Source organism: Crocodylus porosus, unplaced genomic scaffold, assembly GCF_001723895.1.
Source record: "Crocodylus porosus isolate Cpor-Errol unplaced genomic scaffold, CroPor_comp1, whole genome shotgun sequence".
In the NCBI taxonomy this organism is placed as follows: Eukaryota; Metazoa; Chordata; order Crocodylia; family Crocodylidae; genus Crocodylus; species Crocodylus porosus.
In genome coordinates, this window is record NW_017728931.1 from 59526051 (window position 1) to 59537738 (window position 11688).

Sequence of the window (11688 nt, forward strand, 5' to 3'; positions counted from 1 at the left end):
CTCTTTGGAGATAGCACCCCCCTTCCACTGGGTGTACGCCGCATTTTTGGCAAGCAGGCATTCCCGGACACCCTTGGTGAGCCATTGTTAGTGAGTTGGATCATGGTATTGAGTGCGCATTTAGCAGATTTGTAGATGACACCAAGATGGGTGTAGTTGCAGACACTCTGGAGAGCAGGGCTGGGATCTAGAAAGACCAGGATAAAGAGGAGAAATGGTTCAAAATCAATCAAATTAAATTTAACAAGGACAGATGCAAAGTCCTGCACCTAGGATAGAACAATTGGATGCAGAAATACAGATTGGGTTATGATTGGGTAGGCTGTTGTACTGCAGAAAAGGACCCAAGGAGTACAGTGAACCATAAGCCAAATATGAGCCACCAGCAGGGTTCAAATTACACTTTCTCTTTGGGGGGGGCCTGCAAAAAAAAAAAAATTGGGCTGCTTATCACAATGCCCTAATAAAATCAGACACCCACCCCCCCAGTTTATGATTTTCAAGTCTTCCAGGAGGGCTTTTGCCTCTTATGGGGGTGGAGGCTCAGCCCCCCTGAGCTCCCCTGTTATTTGAACCCTAGCCAACAGTAATCTCTTGCAGCAAAAAAGCCAGTAATGTATTGGCCAATAACAGCACTGTTAACACGAGTTTCAACTGCAAATCAACAGAAGTGATCCTTCCACTCTTTTTGGCACTGCTGAGGTCTTGCCTGCAATTACCATGTCCAGTTTTGGGCCCTGCACTTCACTCTTTTTAGTCTGCTCATGTTTTTCTTGAAGAGGAGAATGACAAAAATGATTAGAGCTGTGGGAAACATGATTTATGAGGAAAGGCTGAAAGATTATTTAGTCTGGAGAAAAGACTGAGAAAGGGATTTGATAATAATCTTATAGTTTCATAGTAGCTTCATAGTGCTTAGGGTCAGAAAGGACCTAAACAGATCATCAGGTCCAACCCCCTGCCCTGGGCAGGAATGAATGCTGGGGTCATAACACCCCAGCCAAATATCTGTCCAGCCTCCTCTTGAAGATCCCCAAAGTAGGGGAGAGTACCTCCTCACTTGAGCTCTGGAATGGGCTCACTTGGGAGCCCATTCCAGAGCCTGGCAGCCCTAACTGTAAAGTAATGTCTCCTGATGTCCAGCCTGAACCTTCTCTAACAATTTGTGGACCATATTCCTAGTAAGCCCCGGTGGTGGTCAGGGGAACAGAGCCTCACCCAATTTCCACTGGTCCCCTCTGGTGAGTTTGTAAACGGCCACCAGATCCTCTCTCAGCCTTCTCTTGTGGAGGCTGAATAGATTCAGGCCCTTTAGTTTATCTTCGTAGGGCCTGCCCCGCTGTCCCTTGACCATGCGAGTGACCCTCCTCTGGACCTCTCAATGCTAGCCGCATCCCTCTTAAAGTGCAGCGCCCAGAACTGGACGCAGTACTCCAGCTGTGGCCTGACCAGTGCTGCACAGAGGGGAAGGATCACCTCCCTAGACCTGCTTGTGATGCATCTGTAGATGCACGACAAGGTGTGGTTAGCCTTACTGACTGCTTCCTCGCATTGGTGGCTCACGTTCATCCTGGAGTCAACAATGACTCAATGATCCCTTTCTGTCACTGTGTTGACAAGAAGGGTGTTCCCCAGCCTGTAGGTGTGTTGCTGGTTCTTTCTCCATAGATGCAGTACCCTGCACTTGTCTGCGTTGAATTCCATCCTTTTCTCATCCGCCCACCTCCGTAACCTGTCTAGATCTAGCTGGATTTTGTCCCTCCCCTCCAGAGTGCCCACCTGACCCTACATCTTGGTGTCGTCAGCGAATTTGAACGGCGTGCTTTCCGCACCCACATCCAGATCGCTGATAAAGATGTGGAACAGTACTGACATCAGGGCTGAGCCATGGGGGACTCCACTGCCCACATCCCCCCAGGTCAAAAACGACCGGTCCACCACTACTCTCTGGGTGCGACCATCTAGCCAACTTGCCACCCAGCTGACTCTGTAGTCATCACTGCCGTAGTCACCTAGTTTTTTTAGGAGAATGTGGTGGGAAACGGTGTCAAAGGCCTTCTTAAAGTCCAGGAAGACAACATCCACTTCAACGGCCTTGTCCAGGGACTTTGTGACCTGATCATAAAAGGAAACCAAGTTAATCGGGCAGGATCTGCCCTCAGTGAACCCATGTTAGTTGCCCCTGAGCATTACCTCCCCTGCTTGGTCCTCGCAGATATGCTCCTTGATAATTTTCCCAAGGACCGAGGTAAGACTGACTGGCCTATAATTGCCGGGGTCCTCCTTTCTCCCCTTCTTGTAAATGGGGACCACACTGGCCCTTTTCCAGTCCTCTGGTACCTGGCCAGAGCCCCATGAGTGCTAATACAGCCATGGGGTATCTTCAAATATGTGAAGTGTCGTTATGCAGAGAATGGGAGACAGGTTATTCTCTGTGGCTGTAGGGGACAGTGGGCACATCTACGTGAGATGTTTGTTGTGGAGCTGCCTAATTAGCTCCTCAGTAAAGTTTCAATGTCTACGTGCACAGCCCTATTAGGCCTCAGAAAACTAACTCCACAACAGGTTAGTACTTGTAAATACAAGTACTATCCCATGGCGGTGTTCTTTAGTGCACAGCAATGCATATGTAGACACTGATGGGGCTGGCTGGGGCATGACTGTGCTTCAGTGCAGGGCTGCCTGCTAGCTAGCCCCACACTTGAAGCACACTTGTGCCCCAGCCAGATCCTCCACAGCAAGTTGAGCTGGGTGGAAGCAGGCCTTGGCTGGCAGACTAATCCTCGGGGCCCCCTGTGAGCTGGGGCTGCTTTGACCCAGCTCAATGTGTTGCGGTCCCAGGTGCATGTAAAGACGTGATGCCTGGGAGTAGTAACTCTGGCACAATATACACTGGAATTACTGCTTCACATTAATTGCATGTGTAGATGCCTCCGGTGCTACCTAAGTTTAGTATTAGAATTTAGGTGGTGGCACTGAAGTCATGAAAATGGCTTGGACAAGAATAGTACATTCTCTGAAGAGAGTGTTTATTGAGTACAGCAATTTACCATTTTAAGTATAAGACACAGAAACAACAGAGAAGTTTGCCTAGGTTAATGCACAACAGAAACTTTGCATAAATCTCACATAGTCCCCAAGACAGAGCATTTCCCTGCAGCTGGCCAGGCGTTCAGGAGTCTTCAGTTCTTCTTGGCAGGTGGGACGGGGTTCCACAGTTCTCAGTTCTGCTTGCTCTTTTATGGGAGATCTGCCCTTCTTGTTCCCCTTGGTTGCCTTGACAACTGCACATCTTTTGCTCCTCTCAGTATGTTTGTCTGGTGGTTCTGTAGAGTCCCTGGTTTTCACAGGCTTTATCGTATTTATGGTATGGGTGGCACTGTTTACAGAGTGCCTACTGCCCACTTTGAAATCTAATCTGTTGTAGCTCCCCTGCTTCCTTAGGTTATATCTACTGCCCACTTAAGCAGTCTAGCCTCCCTGCTACCTTAGGTTACATAGGTTATCTACTCAACATCTTTTTCCATCAGTTACAGAATTAAAGGGCCCAAAACTGTTGGGACTATGTCATACATCTGCCAACAAACAGGACTAGGGGCAATGATGTTGAAGATTAGGAAGAACCTTCTCACTAACTTTCTCACAGTGATCAAGCACTGGAACAGGCTACCCAGAGAAATCGTGGAGTCTCCAGAGGTAGACACGCTTGGAGATTTTCAAGAGCAGGTAGACGAACACTTGACAGAGATGGTTTAGTCAAAGATGATCCTGTCCTTAGGACGGGCTTGGACTAGATGATCTCCTGAGGCCCCCGATAGTCCTACTTTTTTTTAATATAATTCTGTGATCTAGCCCATTACACACCCATCTTACAGTGTATTAAACAGGTTTGTCTTTCATTATTCTGTATTTCCCAAGTGAGAATGTCATGGTATACAGTATCAAAAGCTTTGCTAAAGTTGAGGTATATTCCATTCACTGCTCTTCTCCCGTTTGTTACTTTGTCATGCAAGGAAACCAGGTTTTTAAGTCTGACTTGCTGTTGACAAATTGGGTTTCCTTTTCTGCCCGCCCCCCCAAATCCTCCCATATCATTATTGCATCATTCACTAAATTACAGTAGAGGCTTTGGAATCAAGCACTCAGTTGTGCTACCAGTGAATAAGATAGCTTATCTCTGGTGCTAGCTTCGTGTACAGGATAATTTGTCACTTCAATAGATTGTAAATTGTAGCTTTCATCATAATGCTACAACAGATTAATATTTTGTCCTTAAGATATATCTTTGGTGGAAAGAGCACTGAGGCTTTTAAGGCCAAGTAGAGAGATCACCCTGTGAGACAAACAGAAACATATGGATCATTTTCTTTTGAAACATCTCCCCAGATCCAATTAATTAGTTTTCTCCAAAGATGCTAATAAAAGGGATAATAATGGTTCATGAAACTGACTTTGTTGAAAATATTGGCAAAAAGCCCTTGCCTGAAACATTAAATTCTTCAGATATTTCCAGGGGAGGATTAACATAATTAATTGAATTCGAAAATGTCAACAGGGGATTATAGAATTCCTCTGTATAAGACATGCACTTTGCAGATCTCGGTAAGGTTCCCTAAAATGTCATGTTTCAATGTTACAACAAACTGGCTCTCCATTTTGTTTATGGGGGCTTTCTGTTTTTTTGTGCCCCAAACTGTAAACACCTTTTGAATTTCTTCAGTACTACTTCTGCTGCTTTTGTTTCTCATTCCTGTTCAGATAATTGCCATATGTGAATGAGAGGAGCTTGCAGTGCTTCAGAATACTCCTTGTGGTACTGCCTCATTACAGAAGCCCTTTGATAGAAAGCTGGCTGCTTTGATTAATGTATTAAGGGCAGTGGTGTAGGGCCATGGTGTGTATGGGCAAATCGAAATTCTCACCAAGTCAGTGCAGATGGGTTTTTTTGTAAGTGTGTGTGAGTGCAATCTCTCTCTATATAGCTATACTCCGAGTATCACTCCACAAAGAAAACACACACAAGCAACTTCTGGTCTCTCAGATCAGGCAACCCTTTCCTTTCCTACCCACCCTGCTTGCAGAGTCACATACTCAGTTCACCTGTTTTCTATGTCGCTCCTGCTGGAGGACCCGCTGCTGCTGTTGCTGTCCTCAGTTCCACTTGCCTCTTCCTCTTCCTTGCTGTCACCGCCCCCTCCTCCGCTCGGGGGAAGTTGGAAGGTCCTGTGCTACATGTCTCTGTGCCAGGTGGCTTTGGCCACATCCTCCACTACCGATTTCTGGTAGTAGGGCTGGAGTTCACTCAGAGCTGTTTTCACACAACCCGCTACCTCATTGCAGATGCGATCATTTAGCTTCAGAGAGAAGGGAATTGAACGCCTGGTTTGGAATTGGTTCTTAACACAGGTTCTGGTGAGACTGGACTCAGGCCAGTTAAGATGAACACCAGCTGCAACTCTTTCCAGGTGTTTGGACCCCTAGCAAGCAACCCTCCCACCACAGTCTGATCAGCCCTTGGCAGTATGTTAAGCTGGATATGCCTACAGGTATCCTGATTGCCTAGGAAGGGCTGCAAGTCCTTTGTTTAAGCACAGCTGTGGCAACTGACCACAGGCTCCTTAACTGTCTTCTGAGTTTGCCTTGTCTTGTCCCTGCCCCCTGCTCTTGCTTCCAGCCCTTTAGCCAGCTCTTTACTCCAGACTTCCAGCTTGAGCTTGCTTTTCTTAATGATGGCCTTATCCTCTGGGCTAGATTGTTTGTGCCCTGGTTCTCGTACACCTGGAGTATTTGGACTGGCAAAGCCATCTAGAGAGTTTGTTAACACTTCAGTTTAATGGTTAACTTTCTGCGCCCAGTGGAGCTCTAATGTTAACAATTACACAGTAAAGTGCCTGACAGTGGCAGGGTACTGATCTGATGTAGGATGACATATGAGCATGAATCTACTATTGTTTTCAGTTCAGGCTGTGTAACTGTTATGCAACTTTCTCTGGCACTCCAGGCATTCATTGTGGGGATTATCTGCTGTGTGGTTACCGCAAGTTAAAGGTGTGTACATGGAAGTTACTGTAAGTTCAAACCCTGCTTTAGTTCTTAGTAACTATAACTTGTACCCTCGCTCTTCACTTACAATGTTCCAATCAGAAGCAGTGAGTTTACCAAGCCATTAAAAAGGAATCACAGGTATCTGAGCCATTTACTTCACATGTAAATCTGTGCAGGGCTTGACTCTGCATCTTTAAAACCTGCCATCTGCCAGCTCTTTGTGCAATACTTAGTACAGTGATCTTGTTCTGTGCTCTTGGAACAGGTAGGAAGTAGAATGGTGATTGTTGCGGGTGGCTGCGTGATGCTATTGACAGGAATATTTGGAAAGATTGGAGCCATGTTTGCCAGCATACCAACACCTGTGATTGGAGGAATGCTGATTGTGATGTTTGGGATCATCACTGCTGTGGGAATTTCCAATTTACAGGTAATGGACTTCTTACCATTAATAAATGTCCTGAAAGAAAATGTGGCCTGCATTCAGATTCCCTGTCAGTCTGGTTCCTGGCAAGGGTCTATATCACAAAAACATTGACATAAATGGCCCTAGTTAACATTCATATAGTGGTTTCGTCAGAGAAGCCCATTGCAGACTAGACCATCTAGGTTATGCTATCAGAGGATGGCAGGACTCCCAATAAACCCGCAATGGCAGAGCTTCCGTGGGATGATTCTACTACCTGATACTCACACTGTCAGGCTTAGAGGTGGTCCTGCCAGACTGACACAGGTTGATTTGGAGCATAGCTGTGGGCAGAAGAGAAGCTGGTATTGCTGCTGCTGCTGCAACCTATTTTTTCTGCATATTCCCACTGATTCCAGTAGAGCAATACTAAATAAAACCAGCTTGAAGAGGTTGCTGTGTGTGTAGTGAGGCAGTACAGGCTGTTGGATGCAGCACTGCAGTGGGACTCAGAAGAACTGGCTCTGACACAGGCCTGCTGGGTGACCTTGGACAAAACACCGCAACTTCCTGTGCCTCAGTTTCTGAGCCTGTAGATGTGGGATAACAATATGGCCTTATTTCTCAAGTGCTCTGAGAGCGAGTGATGAAATGCCCTTTTTGAGAGCCAGGCATTGTTGTTACATGTCTATACATTTATGCCTCCATTTCTTCATTTTGATCCAGTTCTAAGTAGCTGCTATCCAATTGGCAGCCTGTGGACTGCAGAGAGCCTATGGGGGGGGGTTAATGTGTGGCCCCCTAGGCTTGCGCTCAGCCACCACTTCCCTCATCCTTCTGGCTGCAACAGCAGCTGTGGTCTGTGGGCTTCCCCTCTCTTCTTGGGCCTCCACCTCCTGTGGGGAGGTGCAGTGCAGCACAGCCTGTGGTGCTGAGGGAGCCCATGGCCTGCGGCATCTGCATGGCAAGGTGCAGGGGTGGAGCCTGTGGCAGGGAGCTGAGCATGAGGTGCCAAGGATGCCCACGCATGCAAATGCAGCCGTTTAGAAGTTGGACACACCTAAGCTTGTAACATTGAGTCTCAGTACCTGTCACAGGTTGTGTGCGTTTCTGTAAGCATGTGCTTGTACATGCAAGCATTTCTGCTTGGGACCAGCCAGCCCATAGCTTTTAGTCATTTTGAGCCGCATGCGTTAACATATGTGATTTCTCTCTACAGTATGCAGACATGAACTCCTCAAGGAACCTGTTTATCTTTGGGTTCGCTATATTTGCAGGTCTGACCATTCCTCACTGGGTAAAGACACATTCTCAAGTGCTAGAAACAGGTGAGAGACAATAGCATGTAATTTGTTATGAGCTGCCTGTTCGGTAGGAAACGGAAGCAGAGATTATTAGAGAGATTGTGTGAAATGTCGCCTGTTGACATTATAAATAAAATCCCCCAAAGTTTTCTTTTGACTGGTACTTCTTCCTTCTGGATGTGTTAGCATTATAAAGCACCCTTAAGACAAAGAATTTTTTTTTGTTATTAAATGAACAAATAGTTGAAAACATGATTTACAGTTCTACAGATACAGCTTATTTTTGTATAAAATAGCACCTTATTCCAGTATAAGGTGCTATTGGCAAGAAATGAGTTCCATGTTACCAGAGTTGAACCCTGACTGGAGTGGGTGTAGTGTCCTTAATGTTGGTGTTCAATAAAATATTGGGTTTGAAGAGTAAAGGACCTGTGATTCTCCTGCTAATTAAATCAGGGGAGCTGCACGGAAGTCCCATGTCTTCGAACAATTAGGCTGTTCATCATGTTTGCTGAAGTTAATGTCTCTGCCCCAAAGGTTTTTTTCTACGCATCTGTTAGTCTCCTTTCTTGCTTTGGTCACTACATAAATTAATAATAATGTGGAATAAAAAATGACATACATTAGGCAGCGGGATAATTCAATTTTATGTTGTCAGGTAGTGATCCATTATGGAGTATGGTTCTTTCTTACTGCTTCTGAGCTGCAAGTCTCTCTTTGGCAAGGTGATGGGACTTGTGGCAGATGCTCATTGCTTCTTCCCTGGTCAAATGAGTGTCTCTGCATCACTGACTGAAGCTTTATTTTTTCTTTTAGGAATCATCCAGCTAGACCAGGTGATCCAGGTGCTTCTCACGACTGGCATGTTTGTGGGTGGATTTCTGGGGTTTGTCCTTGATAATACTATTCCAGGTATGATTGGCTTAAACAATTGAATCAACTAGGCTGTTCCTGTCCAGGATTTATTTACTAACCTCCTTTTCCAACCAGTAACAATTCAGCTCCTCTAGTGGGAGCAGCAACAGGAGAGCTAGTGTAGGTGTAGCCCTGTCATTGCTAGCAGTTTAAGTGCTGTGTCATCAAAGTAATCTCAGGTGGCAATTCAAATTAGAGATAGTGGGGAATGTTCTGACATGTTGGTTTCTTGTTGGGAACTGCTTATTCCTTAAAACAGAAATGCTTTGTAGAGCTATATCAGCCTCAATAAAACTTGAACTGGAAAGGGCTCCTTATGTCTACCAAGCAATTTTTTGCCAAAACAAGAGTAAGAGAAAGAAGGGAAGGTACAATGGTCCTTGGGCATTCACCTGGCATGTGGGAGACCCTCACTCGATTCTCACTTCAAATCGGACAGAGCAGCGCTCTTTGCAATTTTGAGATGAGTCTCTCTTTCACTCCCTCCTGTGGTAGATTTTCACTGAAAAATCTTGAAAAGTCTTGGTTTCGCCCTGTTGTAGGAAAGGGAAAAAAATAATCTCTTGCAAAATTTCATAGGATAAGAAAGCTCTAATTTTAAGTCTTTTGTATACACTAGGATTTTTACTGTTGAAGCCAAGCTGGTGGTAGCAATGTGGGAGATAATAGGACAAAATAAATCCTACTGTAAACAAAGCCTTTTGTGTATGAGCGCTGGAGAACTACCATGTAGTGTATCTGCTGCTGTTACTGCCAGTGGGAACAAGGCTTCTCTTTTTATCAGGCTTGGGGGAACTGGGAGTATGAAGAAGGAGCAAAGCTGCACTTGGGTTACTTCTCATAGCAGAAAGGCAGGCCTGTATTTTCAAATTGAGTGTTTTAACGGTACTGAGTGGGCAAAGTCTTATTTCACTTTATATGCCTAAATATCAGTTACCCACCTTCAAGAACAGGGCTGGAGAGGAGTCTGCATAATGACTAACCTGTGGCTGGTAAATGGAGCATTGTTCTGGGAAGTAGACTGAAACCTGCTCTGGATGAGGGGATTTAATATCTGCTGCTGGTACTGCTAGCAGGAGCCAAGACTTGTTTTTATCAGGTTTGGGGAAACTGGGACCCACATCTCCAGCAGTGTGATCTGCTGTGGGTAGGTGGGCAGATGGGCAGACATGGGGCCACATTTTTGCAGCCTGACTTGTCCTCTTTGATCCTCCCACACTCCTGGGATTGGCAAGCGGAGCCATGGAGGTGATTGCCAGTGTGAGACATTACAGGAGGAACCTTGATGGTGAGGGCTACCCTTCCCTTCTTAGGTAAAGACTGAGGGTGCTGAGGGGAAAGACAGTGAAAAGAGCAGGGCACAGCAGGGTTAGGTCCTGCTCCCACTGCTCTTACTTGGACCAGCCAAATTGGTGGTTCTTAACCTTTTTGGCCTCAAAGCACCCCTGCATATCTTTTTGCATTTAGGTTGTAGCTTGGTGATTCTCAACTGGAATACTGCAAAATTCAGCAAAGTTATGGAAGGCACCTTGAGGTTAAAAAGGTTGAGCACCATTGTGCTAGTGGCTAGTTTGGGAGAACTGATCATGTGTCCTCTCCTGAGTACAGAGGACAATCTCTGGGAAATTAGTAGTAACTGTGTAGCAGTACTGTGTGTGCAGTAACTGTTGTGTGTACACACCCTAAACTTGCATTGAGGGTCTTTAATTACTGTCCTCTCATGTCCTTTTGGTAGGAAGCAAAGAAGAGCGAGGAATCCTAGCCTGGAAGGAGTCCCATGGGGTGGAGTCTGGCGAGTCCCAGCTTCTTCCGGAAGTCTACAGCCTTCCATTTGGGATTGGCACGAAGCTCTGCACAGCCTCCTGGGTTCGGCACATCCCAGTGTGCCCCAAGAGGCCATCTGGATCCATAAGAAAGGAAGAGCCAAAAACTCTTGGAGAAGAGAACAGTGTCCCAACGGGCTCAGAACAAGATGCAGAGATGGGCATTGATACAAAGATATAAGCCTGTGGTTGGGAACTGAATTCACTTTCAAAATGGACGCCTAACAGCTGTGATTGTACATGCCCTGATCTGAATAGGCCCAATAATGGGCAGTGATGTTAGAGGATGGAGCGGGGGAATAATTGACAAGACCTGTGCTTTCTGTTTCTTGCTCTGCTGCTAACTCATTGTGTGGCCATGAGTCAGCCACTTAACCTCTCTATGCCTCAGTCTGTCCCACTGTAGCAAGTATTAATATTGATTGGAGGCACAGCCTAGGCAGAAGCTAAGTAACACTCCTGGAGGGGACTTGATAACCCTTCCTACCTGGAACCTTGACAGCCCAGCGCATACACAGCAAAGACCCTTTGTCTCTCCCATTGAATAGCTGCTCAGCTGGAGCTGTGAGGTCTCCCTTTTGCTCCTAGCTAATTATTGGATGTGACATAGTATACATGTAAATTGGTGCTGGACCAGGATGGCCAAGCTGATCTCTCTCAGTACGGGACTCGGGGAATAGGGATGAAGGGAATGCTCTCTTCTCTGTGATCTCTCTGTGTGGTAAAGAGACAAGAAAGGTGGGGAACTGGGAATGGGAATTCCAGCCTGGGGAGAAGAGGAGAGAAGAAAAAAAAAAAAAAGTAAGGGAGAAGGTCAGTATTTGGATTAGATTTGAAAGGAATGATGCTCTGCACTGGCTAGGTCGGAAGCCCATGAGTAGTCAGTGTTAACCAAAGAGCCCCACAATCCCTGTGCCCCTACTTGAATTGTGACAAACACTGAGAAACCCCCAAGTAGCCTTACGGTACAAGTGCAATAAAAGGCCAAGTATTCCTAACGCATTGTTTTATTAAAGGTGTGCATTAAATGACAAAAACAGAGTTCTGTCTTTACCGTTTTCTGTGAAGAGCCACTTTTGGCTTGGGGACTGCTGTCTAAATGAGTACTGCTGATTTCAAGGAAAGATGGCTTTGTGGCTGTGGGTAGGGAGGGCAAAGAATAACTTACCACAGTATATGAGAGGATAGGCTTTAC

The 11688-nt window shown here is 45.9% G+C and overlaps 1 protein-coding gene across 1 annotated transcript in view; it reads left to right on the top strand.

Moving 5' to 3' along the window:
* The window catches only part of LOC109316806 (solute carrier family 23 member 1-like), a 42162-nt gene extending 30474 nt beyond the window's left edge, over positions 1-11688 (top strand). Inside the window, exons 9-12 of the mRNA XM_019545154.1 lie at positions 6311-6475; positions 7671-7779; positions 8572-8667; positions 10406-11688. Coding sequence (XP_019400699.1) covers positions 6311-6475; positions 7671-7779; positions 8572-8667; positions 10406-10674 — 639 coding nt within the window. The 3' untranslated portion in view covers positions 10675-11688. The remainder of the gene's footprint in view (positions 1-6310; positions 6476-7670; positions 7780-8571; positions 8668-10405) is intronic.